Consider the following 17,137-nt stretch of genomic DNA (forward strand, 5'->3'; position numbering starts at 1 on the left):
CATCTGCCTTTGTGATTTATTCAAAATAAGCTTTGAATCTTGTTCTAATCGGTTTGACATTTTTGAGATGGAGTATTTTGAAAATGCTTTGACATTTGAGGTGAAGCATCAAGTGTGCGCATTACAAATGCTGAGGTTGTGTCTACTGAAAATGCTCAAAGCTTCCAAAATCAAGTTCAAACTGACGGTTATCTTATACATGGCATAAAACCTTCGAGGTTTATCTATCACCCGAGAAAGCAGTGTGATTAAAGTAAATCAGTGTAGACATTATTTCTCACAAAGCAGGAGATAGATACACCAAGTTATTACAACATTTCTAAACTTTATTAATAATACGTTAATTATAATTAATACATTATGAAGAAATTAAAGAGATGCTCACTACAGAACAAACCTGATAGAGGCAGGGAGTGAACGATTTCAAAGACTGGAAGAAAGAAAGCTAGTAGTAAATGTTTCTAAAGACTAAAGGACTGAGTTGGGAATTGTAGTCTCAAAGAAAACTATCACTAGACTTCACCCTATAAATGAAATTTAACAGAAATGAATTGAAGAAAAAAGGATGTGTGAAGATTCTGAAAGAAAATCTCAAGCAGTCAGCAGTAAATCTGTGTCTGGGTCTTTGGTCTGTTTTCCTACACAACAACGACCCAAAACATGCCCCGCTCCAAACATGAAGAACAGAAACAGAATACGGTAACTTTATATAATATTAGTAACTTATCATGTTTCGGTGTTATAATTGTTTTTTCAACATACTTGAACAACTGTCGTGTATTGGATGGATGGATTCTATCTGGTGCCCCCTGCTGGCCGCGTCCCGCACTGCAGTCTTTGTTTGCACCGCCTTCTACTACACTTCCTGGTTTTTTCAGGTGGATGTCACAGCGGCTGCCAAACGGTCTGTCAAACAAGTCTAAAGTTGGAGGACGGGAGAGGAGGATGAATTCAGTGATGAGAATACGGCAGCTGGAAGAAACGCGCGGTGTGTGTGGAGCCTGTATTGCAGAATGATGACCGGACGTTGTATTTTTGGCGGATATCAGGCAGCAGCGGCGGCAGCGGGGAGGCTGCTGTGAGGCGGAGGAGCGGGCTAAGTGTCCCTCTAGCTGCTGCTAGCCAGTTAGCGAGCGAGTTAGCATTAAGCGGTCTGCTACTGTTAGCATCGAGTGTCTGCTTTGAAACGTTGGCCAGCTCCCCCCGAGTTTGACTGCAGGCCAGAAGATCCAGAAGAGTCCGGTTCTCCTGAAGAGGACATCATGGACTACAAGGACAAAGTACAGATGAGGCATAACCCTCGCAGGTAAAGCTATGCTAAGAATGAAAACAGGCTTTTTGATGGCTGGCATCTCATTGATTTTATCAGTCTAACGGTAGCAGTCGGTGAAGTTTGTCAGTGGGGTGGCAATCTTCCGGCCAATTGGTATCTATTCAATGAGGCTGTAGCATTACATAACCGACTGTACGATAAAACAGACATTAAGTTAAAACGACTTTAAAGCTTCTCCATGTCCCCTGTAGTCTTCTTATGGGTAACTTTAATGGATCGTGCTGTCCTACATGTAGTTTATGTCTTAAAAGAGTCTGTTCTGATATGTTGTTCTTTCACAATATCCAGAAATTGTAACAAAAAGTCAAAAGTCAGTCTTACGATTCCTTAAGATCTTAAACGTTTCTCACCTAAGAAGCTGCAAACAGAACTTTTTTTTGTCTTAATTGATTAAATAAATAGTGGCCTGTCAGTACGACGCTATCCCAGCTCTTATTGCATTAACCAAGCCGCCTGTGTACACTTGATCTGCTGTGTCAAATCCTTGGGCTTGTCACCATCAAAGGCCCAGTGATCTAATTTAATGCCGTAAATCTCTTTGAAGATCTCGGATTATCTGATTTAATCTCCAACAGGTTGTTACTGAATCAGCTCAGAGTCAATAAAACGCGCAGTAATTCTAACAGAAGAGCTGTGTGTGTGAAACTTCGTGTGAGTGTGTGGGGTGTCCACAGCACTGGGTTTGTGGCAGGTGGAAAGAATGATACAGGGGTTAGAAGAACACGTTTTAATGAAATGAGTGTGATTCATGCGGGGCTTTGTTGCTCCTGTGTGTGGCTGCTGTGTCTCTGCACCTGCAGATCTTTTATTTACACTGCAGATAACCTGATTCAGATATGAAGTTGTGAAATGTGTGATAGTGTGACTAGGCTTTTAAAAGGAAACGGGTATAATTGTATATGTGCAAAAATATATAGACAGGAGTGGCTTAATGTCCTGTTCAGTTAAAGTTGTAAATATAGGTAAAAATTGCTTTTCTCTGAGATTCTAAATTTAGATTAGTTTTAGTCATTATGTGTTTGGTGCTATGCCCATAAAACTTGTACCAATTCAATTATATCCAAATTAAATGTTTTCCATCCACAATCCTTCGGCAGGTACTCGCGATATTAAATAAGCTATAAAATACCAAACACATATAAAATACAAGTCATAGTGGTGTAAACATTCTTCAAAACCACAGTTTAGTTAATGCGTTGGTTTCTCGAGATGAATAACAAAACACAGGAAAGTCTTGGTTGCCTGATCAGTTATTCATGACCAAAGAAAAAACCCTCCATTATGATGATGTATTTGCAGTTCACTCGTTTCCTGAGCTGTCCTTAAACGTCACAGCATTCACTTGTCTAGTTCCACTCGGGTATTAAGGTACAGGAAGTTAGAGCTTCGATGTGATATTCTGGCTGTTTGTATCAAAGTCTTAGTTTCTGTAGAATTACACCAATATAAAGCACATAAAAAAATTAACTGATCAGCCGAAAGTGACTAAAATCTATTGTATGGAAAACATATTTCAGGATGCTTTTGTTTTGGCCTTATACATCTCCTTTCTTTACCTTTGTCCCTCTCTTGTGCCAAACAAGTTCAGATTCGCTCCCTATTAAGCTGTGGCACGTTTTGTTCAGTTTGTTTGAATTATAATTAAAGTTCAGGGAAAGCAGTGCATCTTTTCTTATTTGAAATGTAACAAATCTACAATTTTTCTAAAGCCTGAGTAATCGTGTTAAATAGCATCAGCCAAAATAACTGATTGTTTTCCATTATTGAGCAGCTTTAGAGACATTTTCACCATGAAACACCATAAATGCTAAAAATAAAAAAGAGAAGAAGAATAATGAAAACTAAACAACAAACTCTTCATTAAAAATGCATCCTGTTTTTTTTCTTTCCTCGCTGTCATCACTCTGTATGTTGATGTTGAGCAGCTCATAACAGACGTGAACTTGTTTGTTGTGGGAACTGGTTTGTGAGCTCAGCGTGTTTGACAGTAGGAACTGAGAGGTTCCTATTATCCCCTCTTATCAGGAGGATGCTGGTAAAACTCGCCGCTCTTATGTTATCATTTTAACTCACTCATCCACTGTTTCCTCATTGCGTTGACGTAACGCAGGACTTTTGTGTTGGTTTCATCCCTTGTTATTGCAAGACTGGGTTAGACTTTGTGTTCAAATATAAAATCATGTTTGTATATCCTGATGTATTTCATTGTCACCCTCAGGTGTGTGGGGGAGTCACAGTCGTGCTCTTTTAAATGAATTATTAAATAAATACTTTTATGGGGCCTTCCTCTGCAAATACCGTAATAAGCAAGTACTTTGTGCAGATCAGTAACAGGCTAACAAAATCCACTGTTGCTGTACTGAGTTTGTCGTCCTGTGGATGGACTCCACAGTCTTGCCCTGCAGCTGCTGATGATAGTCGTCGTTTGCTCTGCGAGCTCAGTGCGGTGGTACATGAGTCTGTTCTCCACCTGTAACCTGGATAAAGAGACCCTGTAGAAGCAGCTGAATGACACTAAGGTGTGTTACAATAACAACCTGCTGAGAGGAAGTCAAGAGATGGGAAGGACCTAGCGTGTTAGGAGTGATGGGTCTTTCAAAATAAAAGTGCAAGGATGAGTTGTTTGTTCATTTTAGGATATAAAAAATGACTTGGTATATTATTTTTAGGGTTTTATGTTGCTTTTACTTTATTTTCATCGTCTCCTGAAGCAGATCACCTAAACCCATCCAGTCTAATATTTTCTTAGCTGCTTATCCAGTTTGCAGTTGCAGGGAGGCTGGTGGCTGGCAGACTAGGGGTGGGCGATATAAACGATACACGATAGAAACGATAGAAATTTGGCCAACGATAGAGATTTTGACTATATCGCTCTATCGCGATAGCGCATGTTGATGATGTCATCAAGCTGCACCTGTTTTGGTCGAAAGCATCGCAGAACCATTATCATCTGCAAATTATGCCGGGCGACAGTCATAGCAAAGAGATGAAGCACTTTTGAAATATGGGGAAATCCAAAAACTGCGCTTCCTCCACTTCCGTAACATTGATACATTAATGTTGAATTCTCTGGCAGCTGCTCTATTCCCATGTTGCAGTATATTAATGACTAACCTCGTATTGTGGATGAGTAATCTCAGTTGTTCTCCTGACTGAAGTTTGGCCCGTGTATAGCATCAGCGAAGCTCCTCACTACGGCAGTAGTGGTGGTAAATTTGATTCTTTTTACTGAATTGAGTTTTAATGAGTCACTCACCAAAGTGAATCGGGTTTTTTGAGTCATTTGATTCACTGAGTCAGTCGACCAGAGAGTGCAAAAATGTACATTTTCACTCAAACTTAATTTGTTTCTCTTTTCATGTAAATCCTACTGCTAAGATGAATGATTCTAAAAGAAAACAACTATTTTATAGAGCAAAAAAGAGCAAAAACATTTCTAAAATTAAGCAATTTCCTATCAAAATTGCTTAATAAACATTTATTATGTTTATTTTTATTTTATTAGTATTTTCCTTAAATGTGTCAAATATATATTTTCTCATCTAAATGTCCACTGAGCTGTGAGCCAGGGGGCGGTAATGCGCCTTAACATTGGTTGCCAACCAAGAAAAAATGAAGCTGTGAGCCAGGAGGGAGGGGTGAGTAGCTCAAATGTGCTGTTAGCATGTTAGCAGAGCGATGCTACTGTGAACCGTGGAGCTATTGTCTTGATGTGAGCTTCTACTCAGGGTTTTTTCTTCCAGTTCAGAGCAGAAACGTTTTTGTTGAGATACTGGATGTTGTGTTTTTCTCCACAGTTGTAATTATAAGCTAGATATATTGCTTCTAACAGCAACAGGGATGAGTCAGTGAGTCAGTTGGGCTTGTGAATCATGATTCTCGAGTATTGAACGATTCGTTCATGATTCGCGCATCACTATACGGCAGTAATGCTCCGACAATCCATCAAGCAGTGTGGCTTACCAAAGTTGTACTAAAACATTTTTTAACAGATTTCTGCACCCCCAAATTGGTTAGAGGTCAGTAAGCACAACCAGAATTCATACATAAGGCACACTCTCGATTTTTGAGAAAATTAAAGGATTTTAAGTGCGCCTTATAGTGTGGAAAATACGTTATACAGAAGAAAAGAATATATCGTGATATATATCGTTACTAGGGCTGCCACAAACAATTATTTTGATAGTCGACTAGTCACCGATTATTTTTGCGATTAGTCGACTAATCAGATCATCATCCATTGGACGTACAGCTTATTGCACCAGCAGCATCTGCTCTTATATAACTATCATTAGCTTACAGCTTTAAGTGTTTCAGGTCTGTGCTAACTAAAAGTAAAGACAAGATGATAGTTTATTAAATTTTTATGAAATTTGCAGATTGTTTCGGTGAAGTTTAATAAACTCCTTGCTATCTAAAATATAACAGGACACCGGAGTATATTCTCCAGCATCTCACACTTCTGATAATCAGCTGTCTGCTTGACGTTTATTCAGCTGTGTAAAAACTATAACTTTAATCTCAGCCAAACCGATTTACTCAGGAACAAATAAAATACAAAAAAAAAGCCAAACAACAACATTTTAAGTTATCTAAGTGACTCATATATATTTAACCTGAGTAGCGAAAGATGGCGGTGGGTTTGAAAACGATCTGCCGGGAGTCCGGTGTTCTCACGGCTCTAGTGAGCCTTGCCCCCGGCTAGCTATCGAGCTAGTGGGTAACAGACGTCTCCGAAAACGTCGGAGCGCTTTTGAAAATATGTGGTGTCTTGATAAACTGAGCAGAGGAAATAGATTTTATAAGTAATGATTGGAACAATACTGGTCCATGTAGATGTAAAAAGCTACAGTCCTGTTTCATTCCTATGCTTAAAAAGACCTGGCACCATGTTTTTAATGCTCATCAAATATAGTTGGGGAAGCAGGTCCTACTGTGTGTGTCTAGTTTCGGGTAGACTTTAAAAAGGGTCTTTAAAAGAAACGTAGCACTTTTTAGACACAAATATTAGTGTTATGCTTTTAAATTAACACTGTCCAGTAATGTTACTGATGGGTACGATGATACATTTCATATTTTATACTTAAGTATATGTATATTAATACATATACTTACTGAATATACAGAGTAGACTCCAGGGTTGGGCGAAATGTAAAAATTTTCCAACCGGCAGTCTCAGTAAGAATACCAGCAAATATCTGCCTGAGCCTGACGTGGCCCCAAATGACAGGAGACAGGCTGTATGTGACTTCCACCGAGCAGCGGGTCGGCCACATGTGGTCTAAATGTCAAAACACACATTTGACATCTGGCACACACGAGGCAGACGTGTGACGGAGTTGTGGCTGACAGATTAGAGGGAACATTTGGGCCAAATACATTCACCCCTGTTTAACATTGCTTTGATCAATTTGATACACGTTGAGTTTTAATAAAAAAACGTTTTCATTGTTTTTAACGGTGTCTGTTATTCATGTTATTAATATGTAATGTCTGCTGGTATTTGTTAGCATCCTCTTATTTGTGGGATACTTGGGATAAAACTTTCACTCGTGTGTGAAAGTTTTCATTAATCACCATCACAGCTGCTTGCCAGCCGCTTTAAAAAAATATAAACACAAGGTTTTCTTTCTCAGTGTTTTAATAAATATGGAAGAATATTATAAGCAGACGTTGGTAGTGAACAAATCAGTCTGATCAGTCGGACTGTGACTGAATTTCTAGAGGAAAAATAGACATACTTGAAGCATATACAAGGAAAGGAGATTTTAGGTTAAAAGATTTTAAATTTAGGAACAGGAGTCCAGGTCTTTTGGCCTCAGCAGATCCACACATGCGTTTTTAGAAGTTCACTTGAAAAGCAGATCATGGGCTGCTGTGGTAGATTAGCATCTCAATGATTTGCTCTCACTCTCTCTTTTGTGGCTTGACGCTGATACACTGGACAGCTTGGCTTACTGAGCTGTGCTGGGCAGTGTGAGGTAGAAAATGTGGTTTGCTGGCTTTAGAGAGGCACAGACTCACAAATCAGGCTGCCTGAGACACCAAGAGAAAGACCGGCTCTCAGCGTTCAGTATGTTCTTAAAGAGATGTTCTCTGTGTTGTAAAGACTTCTCTGCCATCTCTGCTGTTTTGTTTTTGGATTTTATTCTTATAAAAAAAATCTTGTATGATGTTTTTTGAGCTCAGACCATAAAAATCATTTTCACACTTCTGATCTGCTCCAGACTTCTTCTGGTCACACGTCACACGTCCTTATCTTTGCATAAAGTTTGTCGGTCAGGTTTTTGTGTAATCCCACTGATGAATGCACACTTATAAAAAGGGCAATAAAACACATCTCTGTTTACTCTGTAGATGCAATAACAGTCACCATTTGTAATATCAGGCCTCACAATTCAAACTAGAGCAGATTAAAATGGAAATAGTCCTCATGTGTTCATATCTGAGTGCTGTGTTGGGCTGAGCGTTTGAAATCGGTCAGTGTTATTTGTGGCTAAAGAAATAAGATAAACCTTTTTGTCGCTAAGAGGCTCAAACTGCACTAACCCCTACTAGTGTTATTTATTATTAATTATTTATTTATACTTGAATGTTTATTTCTACAGAGATAAGCATGCAGTATGACCCTGGAACAACACACAGCATTTATTGCTTTGGCTTTGCAGTGTCCCTCAGACGTCAATAATAATCATTAAATACTATAAATACTAATCCAAATACTCAGAACACAAAATTTAGACAAACACAAGTCAAATACAACGAGAGAGGAGGCAGCAGATTATTCAGGATATGACTCGGCTGGCTCTTTGGTCAGTTGTTTTTAGAATAAATGAGACCTGCTCTTACTGAGTTGGATTTAAATTCTCTCACAGAAGTGTAAATACAGTCCAGGTAAGTTCAGGTATACGCTTGAAGTCTCAGCACAGCAGCCAGCTACAGTTTTTTCCCTGTTATTACTCAGCAGTAAAGTAATCATAGTTTATTTGCCCAAGCAGAAGCTGCCACTCTGTTTTACAGCTGCTGTGATTCAGAGTCTCGGAGTCAAGGCCATCATTATTACTTAAATCATAACATTCCCAACAGCTTCTAGTTAATAGAAAAGATTCTGAGTCGAAAACGATCTACTGCTAACCGATGTTGCTCCACTATTTTGTGCTTTTTTTTCTAATAATATTAATAAAAAGAACCGACCTGTTCAAGAGTCTTTTACACTTCCCTTACTGTACTAAGTACTTGTAGAAAAAGTAACTTGTTACAGAACTTGATCTGTTTAATTGCCTCTTAACAATCTAGAAATAAACTTTTCATGTCTCCACAAATAACTAGAAAATCTATAATCTTAGAGTAACAAAGACTCTTTGTCATAATTATATCAGGTCAAACAAGATAGTCACTCCTCAGGCTCGTTGAACATCAGTAATCTACTTTGTTGTATATAAAGTATAAATTGTGGAGAGAGAGAGAGAGAGGATTGATTGATTGGGGGTGCAACAATACACAAAATTCACGGTATTTTGTCGATACAAAAAAATGTTTAATTTGTCATTTATTTAAGTTATAAATATATATTTTAACTCAGAAGTACAGTTTTTAAATTTAATGTTGTTGAAACAACAAAGTAGTAAAAAAAAATCTATCTGATTGAGGAATCACTCATCTTTATTACAGAGAAATGGCTCTTTCCAAAATAAAAGCTATACTATACGCTTCTTCTGGGCTATATTCTCAGCAGCATATTAAACATATTAAAGTTTGTAGCATGCGTGCTTGTTGTTTTTGTCTGCCTCCACTTGTCTTTGCACTAGGATGATGTCGGTGTAAATGTGCAGTCATATTCGTTGTGTTCCCACTAGTGCTGTCAGCGTTAATCTGAAATGACGTTAACGCCACAACAAATCTCCGTTAACGAGCTACCGCACGATCGCCCCGTGTATGGGGCTGGACGGCATCAACACCTTAACGAGCTAACTGCGCTTATGCACTAGCTCCCACCCATGTAATTGAGCATTGCGTGGCACATCCAACATACTGTTTTACTTTAGTCCATGACGCGCTTACCTTCAGGGTCATACGTCACATGAAAACCAAAATAGTTCCAAAGGCCAGATCTGAATGAGGGTGGGGGAGGTTCAATTTGCCATGTTGCAACGAGCTTAGCTTCTGTCTTGCTAGCTTGCGCTGCGCTCAGTGGATCTGCGCTCGACAGTGCAGCCTAGGCGGAGTAGTCGAACGCAGATCCACTGAGCTCTCAACACAGACAGCATCGTCAGAAGAAAAGTTGATAAAATAAATAAATAATTTTGTATTGTTCGATACATATGTGTACCGAAATGAAAGCACTGTATCGAACAGTTCAATATCAAATTGATATTGAACTGTTCGATACAGCGGTATTATCAATACGAGTATCGTTGCACCCCTAATATGTAGGTGTATTCATCTGCTTATCAGCAGGAGTTCAAAGTGACCCTGTTTTTGTAAATTAATGCCAATTTTAAAAAAAAATTAAGTGACCACATTTCATACTAAAGCTTGCATGTCTGGGTGTTCCCTTTATAATATCGTGATCATATTAGCATTACTTAGCCTAACTGTAGAAGTAATGCTATTATAACATAGTATTGCATTTTTATTTTATTCCCATGGACTTGTGAGCAGAGGACCTTCAGTTATCCTAAAAAAATATCTCATCACAAGCTGCATCTGGGACATGTTGCATCTATTTTTGTTTGCGTAGAGATATTTTTGTCTCTTTAGTTCAAAGGTTGTGGAGATATTTTAATGTTTCAGGAGAGAATGAACGTGATCAGCACTCAGAAGAAGGCTGAATTCAGTAATAAAGTCTTCTCTCAGATTACACACATGCTTTTGTTGGAAGGAAAAAAATGTATTCACTGTTTTCATTACTGCATAAAATGTTGGCCTTGAAATGTTAAGCTTTTAACATTTTTTTATCTTGAGGGTGGAAAATGGAACAAAAAATAATAATAATAATAATAATAAAGATCCTGCACCAAATTAATGCGTTTACAATTGTTTTTTTGTTTTTTTTTTACTTTCAGGTGTTAATTACTGCAATATTTTTTTAATGTGAAAGTGCCAGAGTGTCAGTTTAGGTCAGCAGGAGTTGTCCTAAAGTGCTTTAGAGGCATGTAGTGTACAAAAGCTGTGATCGTGTGCTGCAAACGATGAGACAAATAACCAAAAACCACGAACAAAAATCCTGAAAATTGTTCTTTCTGTCACTGCAGACAGCTGAAGAAGCTGAGCGAGGACAGTCTCACCAAGCAGCCAGAGGAAGTCTTTGATGTCCTGGAGAAGCTGGGTGAAGGGTGAGTCATGTAGCCGTACAGTCTGAGGCTCACCTCGGTCCTGACAGGAGCAAAGTTTCACTTTGCCTGTATTTATGTGTCATCCTGGACTGTGTTAGTCATCCTGGTCCTCTCCGTATCTCTGTCCTTCTTTCTGCTTCATTTCATCTCTGTTCCTGTCAGACTTCAGGCTCCGCCCTCCTCTGTTGCCTGTCAACATTGAGAAACAGGATATGAAGAGGCAATGTGCTTCCTGTTCCGAGCGGTTGATTGACTCCTCGCCTGCACGCGTCATAGCTGATTCCAGACATTTCTTAATGATCCTGCAATTAATCAGAGTCATTTGGTGCTGCTCGACTTTTGCAATAAAGACGTCTTATTAGTAACGCTGGCTTTAATGAAACTATTTTTTTCATACCCGTTTTCTTTCATGCTCATATCACAGCTTTTTCTCACTCTTGCTTCATCTGTCAAAGTGAGAAAAACTGTTGGTGGGAAAGTAATGAAATAAATTGAATAGTACACTGATGTTTACTATTGACATCAGTCACTAATTAATGTGTCTGTGAAGTCTTTCCACTGCAGGAACTCGCAGACAGTTTTTGGGAGGCCACACCTTTAAGTGTGGGAACCCCCCCGAGGGCTATTTTCAGTGGAGAAAGAGAAGAAGGACCTCTTCTTAGACGGTTACTTGAATTTTGGTTTCCAGCGATTGTGAAAACAAAATAATCAGGATAAAAGGTTCACAGTTTCTATTCAGTTTTGCTACAACCCTCTCATATTTTTCCAATGTTAGAAATGAAGCCCACCGCTCTCCTATACAGAGGCGTGCTTTTCACTTGCTGTCTAGTTAAGCGCAGTACAAGATGACTGAAAGAAAGAGTTTATCTAGGGAAAGAAAAAGTTACAAGGTTTCTGAAGGAAGACCTGTGGAAAGATCGTTAACAGGTGCGTTTGTCTCTAGATCGCTCAGCGTCTTTCACCTCAGAGCTGAGTGAGTTCCAGTAATACGGTTGGAAAAGCAGGAAAAAGAGGATTTGTTGCTTCTTAGCACGTTACAGCTATTCACAGATCAATATTAATAAAGCACAGATTAGCTTTGACTATTTTCCATCCACTGTTGGATCCTTAACTCAGGATTCGTGGGGCTCCTCTGACTTTCCGAGTTGGAAATCCAACTTGAGGGATCGTTCCATTTTTAAAAACCCGACTGGGAACTCGGACATTATGACTTATATAGGGCCGCTGTTGCCCACCTGCTGGCCGTCATGCAGGTCCTCCGAGGCACCTGAGCTCACAGCTTCTGCTTTTTTACTGCTTTGTGCACCTTCACACATCCTGCTGTAAAGGCCAGCACGGACAGACGAGCATCCCTTAGACTGAAAAAGAAAAAGGCTTCTCTCCTTTTTCAGTAAATGTAATCTGTTAAAATGAAGTTTATAAGTTCAGTAACTGTCTGTGTTTAAGTTGATGAAAATCATTTAAATTCTGTTATAATCGAGCAGCCTCACCAACTCTTGGGTGTGGCTCGATACTGTTTGGTTAAACTTGGAGATAACAACTATCTGCTCATTGATCTCAGTCATTAACAGCCGAAAGAACATGTTAAGCCTCTCTTTGTGTTCCTGCAGGTCTTACGGCTGCGTATTTAAGGCTCATTATAAAGAAACTGGGGAGATCGTAGCCATCAAACAAGTTCCTGTGGAGTCTGATCTGCAAGAGATCATCAAGGAGATCTCCATCATGCAGCAGTGTAACAGGTACATGCGTTACTGAACTCGATCCGTGCCATGAAACATAAGAAAAACCCAAAGGCAGTAAGAGCATCACTGGTGTGACTTGGTGTTTTGTGTGGTCAGCGTTTTGCCGCTCATCTTTTGCACACGTCCTTCCGCCCTGTAATTACACACGACCTCAAACTGGATTAAAAAAAGTCCCCCGTAAGAGAAGTGTGCGCGTAGATGTTTGGTTAAATTGCTGAAAAGCAGTGAAGCAGATACTCGAAACATTTACAGTAAGTGATTTCAGCCTCTGCGGAAACATTTAGAAAGTTTCATTAAGTTTTTCTGGGGGGGCTTTCCCATAAGGTGACAGCCCCACCTCCACACCAACTGACTGTTATATAATTCTCCAGGGAAAACACATTATTATGGTCTGTTTCTCACTGGGAAGTGTACCAGACCTGCAGAGTCTGTCATATAAAAGTGTTTACTGAGGTTTTTCATTCATTGCTGCAGCAGCTATAAATAGACAAAGTACCAGCAGTTCCAGAGTGTTCTTCAAACGTGAGCGACACTTTCACTTTGACTCACAAACCTCATCAGGGCCTGGGGATGCTGTACTACTGCACTCTGTCTGCTGATCTGCAGATAATACAAACTGTGATTTCCACTAGAAAAATAGTGAGATCAGTAAAGTATTACATGTAGTAACAAAATAACTATTACAATATTTCATCAACCTCAGAGGTTCTGTGGTAGTTTTAGTCCATTGTGAGTTAGCACAACACTAAACACTTTGAAACAATAATAACTAAACTTGAACAAACACTCTGAAACTAACCACAGATGTCTGTAAATTCACTTCACCCCTGTGTGATTGCACCACAACTCAGACGTGAGCTGGCCGTTTCATAAGGTCACATAAGGTCTCCTGCTAATGTTTAGCTCAACTTTAGGAAATAAGTTTCATCAGGGAGAGAATCGTAGCCTGACTGAGCATAAAAGCAACACATTGAATCTCAAACATCCTGAAATAAATGGATGAATGTGGTCTGACTCACCCATGTCCCTGTGTTCAGTCCCCACGTGGTGCGCTACTACGGCAGCTACTTCAAAAACACAGACCTGTGGATCGTCATGGAATATTGTGGCGCTGGGTCCGTATCGGATATCATCCGAATACGTAACAAGACGGTAATGTAACACCCAGACACACACACGCACACACTCACTCACATGTAGTTTGCATGGAGCACAGCGTGTGTGTAAGGCTTCTGCACGACTTCAAGGTTTTCGATAAATGAATGTTAGTCTGATGCATCTCTACGGTTTCAGTTTAAGAATATTTAGATGTGCCTCCTCCACATCAGTGCTACGTCTTGTTTGAACATTGCTTTGCATACATGAATCTAATTAATGTTACTTGCGTTTGCCTTGTAGCTCAAAGAAGAGGAGATAGTCACCATCCTTCAGTCCACTCTGAAAGGTCTGGAGTATCTTCACTTCATGAGGAAGATCCACAGAGACATCAAAGCAGGCAACATCCTGCTGAACTCGGAGGGTCAGGCCAAACTGGCCGACTTTGGAGTTGCTGGACAGCTCACAGTAAGAGAAATCAATCTGCTACTGTAAATGCATATGATGTATGTTTGATGTGTTTTAAATGTTTTGTTATATCTGGTTTAATATAGAAAGAAAACACAATTAAACACCAGTAGCTGAATAAAGATGCTATCTGCCCTTTGAATGTTGTAGAAGCTTTAACCTTCTATGCTTTACTTTATGTTATTTTCTCTCCATCCTTCATCAGGACACGATGGCGAAACGAAACACTGTCATCGGCACGCCGTTCTGGATGGCTCCAGAAGTCATACAGGAGATCGGATATAACTGTGTGGCAGATATCTGGTCTCTGGGAATAACAGCTATAGAAATGGCTGAGGGCAAGCCACCCTACGCGGACATACACCCAATGAGGGTACGGATCGTGTTATAGTCCACAAATCACGTGTTTTTTACGAATACTTATTTTGAACAAATACTTGAAAAAATATTTGTATTCGGGAACAAGAAAAACTTTATATCAAAAAGCTGAGTTTCCTTATGAGACCGCAGTGCACGACCGGATGAGTGAATGGAAGAGGTGACTGACAGAGAGGCTCGGCTGAGTGAAAAAAGGCTGAACTGCGTCACTATTTTTGTTGAATATATTTCTTTGTACCTTAACTGGGTTCCGGAGACAGTTTATAACTTTTGCAAAGATTGAGAGATTATTCCATTACGCTGCATTACTGACGACTGCAGTCAGTGCTCTCAATGGTCAATGGTAACTTTAACTCATGTTCGCTCTGTTTACGTAGCTTTGTTAGCTCGGTCATTTAAAAATAGGCTGTTGACAGAGTAACATTAAAGTTTGGTTTAAAAGGTTAAAACGATGCTTGTGTAGTTGTGTCAAATTGTATGCACTTGTGGGAGTTATAGGATACGTTTAAGTTACTATACCTAATTAACCTTAGCATAGCTTCCCGTCACCCATGAACTTAGCTGAAACTCCCCACATGCATTTGGGCAACAAAATAGAAAAGAGTGTGGCTGCTGCTGAGCCACCTCTTGGTCCTCCACCAGCCAAAACAACTTGATCAAGTTCTGTGTGGAAGCATTCAGTCAGTGCTGCAGATGAAACCAAAGTGATATGTAATGTGTGCAAAAGTCAGATCAGCAGAGGCACACATATCAAACATCTGTCAACATCTGTTATGCGTAATCACATGCACTTAAAGCATCCTCTCCTGGCACTGTCTGCCAACCCCCCCACAAGCACCAATTCATCATCACAGCCATGTTCTGCCCCTGCAAGTCAGTTTCGCTGTCTGTTCAGTCTCCTCCAACAGGACGGGTGGTGGTGGGTTCATAATGTTCATAATGGTATTTTATCAGTTGTTGGTTTGACCACTGATGAGGTAATGGCTGTTATGTTATTTTCTTTTCAATGACGTTCCTTGTTACATGTTCATTGCTGGATTTATGGAAAAACATCAACTAATATTGCATATCCATAATGATTATAAAGGATAGTGCAAGTATTCTTTAATTCTATTACGTTAATTAAAAGTATAACGCAATTTTTTTTGAATTTTACTTGAATACAAATACAAGTACAAATACTTCCCCCCTCAACAAATACAAATACAGATACCAGCTGCTTTCTACATCTCTAGTAGAAAGCAGTGCAAGTGTGTTTGCACTGTGTGTGTAAGCCCCAAAAATGTTAGTATGTAAATAATAACAGCTGTATGTGTGTGTAAGAGAAGACAAAGAGAGGAAACGGAGGAGTGTGACATAAATTACTGTATTTAGCTGAACAGTGATGGTTAGCTGGTTTTGCCTTCAGTGTGCTGAACTGTTTCCTCTTCCAGGCCATCTTCATGATTCCCACAAACCCTCCCCCAACCTTTCGGAACCCGGATCTGTGGTCTCCGGGCTTCCGGGACTTTGTCAGCCAGTGTTTAGTGAAGAACCCAGAAAACAGAGCTACGGCCACACAGCTGTTACAGGTAACGAAGCAATCCTGTAACTGACAACAGACCGAGTGTCGTGGATGACCGTGTGATCAGAAAACATTCAAACCTTTAGATATCTTTAAATTAGATTTTTAATTATTAAAGCCACACTATGTAAATGAGGTAATAACTATTAAAAAAAATGTGCTCATTTTTTAATCTGTTTATTATTTTTATTTCTGTTTTATTGTGTGACCTGCTCTTTAACTTTTTCAAATCAAATGTATTTTTATTTTACATTTTTACATTTTTTTGATTTGATTTTTGAATATTTTCTTTTTTACATTAATGAGCTTTATTTTTTTGATATTGTCTTTTAGTGGACAGCTTCACTTAACCATTCATTTTATTTTGTTTTGTTGCTGGCTGGAATTTCAGTTTAATACATCATATTATAGTAGTATTTTTTACATAATCGTAGTATTTGCTGTAATATTTGCTATTGTGGTCATGCTTTAGCTTTCATGGATCATTTCTAATTGTAACTAATGTCAAAACCCATAAACGTTTGGTTTGAGCGTTACGTGTCTTTCTCCTCGACAGCATCCGTTTATTAAATCGGCCAAGCCCAATTCCATCCTCAGAGCTTTGATCACAGACGCCATGGAGATCAAACTGAAGAGACAGGAGGAAGAACAAAGAGAGCAGGATGCAGACGACGATGAGAATTCGGTACAGACTCAGCAACTTAAATATCAATAGGATAGCATTTACAGCTTTTAAGTTACTGCAACAAAAGAAGACGTTAACTTACGAGTGTTTTTGTATTTGATGAGCTTTTGATTTCTAACTTTCCAAAGCTAAACACAGCCTCATATTTATAAACATGTCCTTTCTGGATATTGTAACTGCCGTTGGAGAGCATTAAATCACGCTGCCCTCTGCCTCTGTGTTTCAGGATGAAGATGAGGTTGACCAGGGGACGATGGTTCGGGCAGGTACGGGTGACTCAGGAACCATCCGGGCTGCCGGTTCTTTAGGAAGTTCTCTTGGAAGCTCCGCAGGAACAATGATTGAACACGATGACACGGGAACCTTGCAGTCACAGCTGGGCACCATGGTCATCAACTCTAATGATGACGAGGACGATGATGATGACGAAGATGCTGGCACTATGAAAAGTAAGTCCCTCTAAACACATGACATGCGTGCTGAAGTGATCGATGAGGGCTGCAAAATCAACTAAATTCTGGCCTCTGATCGTAATCA

General features: G+C 39.5%; 1 protein-coding gene across 2 annotated transcripts in view; it reads left to right on the forward strand.

Moving 5' to 3' along the window:
- The first annotated feature begins 881 nt into the window (after nucleotides 1-881).
- Nucleotides 882-17,137, forward strand: part of LOC147331382 (serine/threonine-protein kinase 4-like) — a 42,150-nt gene continuing 25,894 nt past the window's right edge. For both annotated transcript variants that reach the window (XM_086293662.1, XM_086293663.1), the window contains exons 1-9: nucleotides 882-1,306; nucleotides 10,588-10,668; nucleotides 12,279-12,407; nucleotides 13,448-13,562; nucleotides 13,809-13,973; nucleotides 14,179-14,346; nucleotides 15,785-15,922; nucleotides 16,472-16,600; nucleotides 16,827-17,049. In XM_086293662.1, coding sequence (XP_086149788.1) covers nucleotides 1,263-1,306; nucleotides 10,588-10,668; nucleotides 12,279-12,407; nucleotides 13,448-13,562; nucleotides 13,809-13,973; nucleotides 14,179-14,346; nucleotides 15,785-15,922; nucleotides 16,472-16,600; nucleotides 16,827-17,049 — 1,192 coding nt within the window. In that variant the 5' untranslated portion in view covers nucleotides 882-1,262. The remainder of the gene's footprint in view (nucleotides 1,307-10,587; nucleotides 10,669-12,278; nucleotides 12,408-13,447; nucleotides 13,563-13,808; nucleotides 13,974-14,178; nucleotides 14,347-15,784; nucleotides 15,923-16,471; nucleotides 16,601-16,826; nucleotides 17,050-17,137) is intronic.

Source organism: Aulonocara sp. 'chitande type north' Nkhata Bay, linkage group LG5 (genome assembly GCF_057382095.1).
Source record: "Aulonocara sp. 'chitande type north' Nkhata Bay isolate Kocher_YH1m ecotype deep benthic linkage group LG5, A_spYH_male_GT1.1, whole genome shotgun sequence".
Classification (NCBI taxonomy): domain Eukaryota; kingdom Metazoa; phylum Chordata; class Actinopteri; order Cichliformes; family Cichlidae; genus Aulonocara; species Aulonocara sp. 'chitande type north' Nkhata Bay.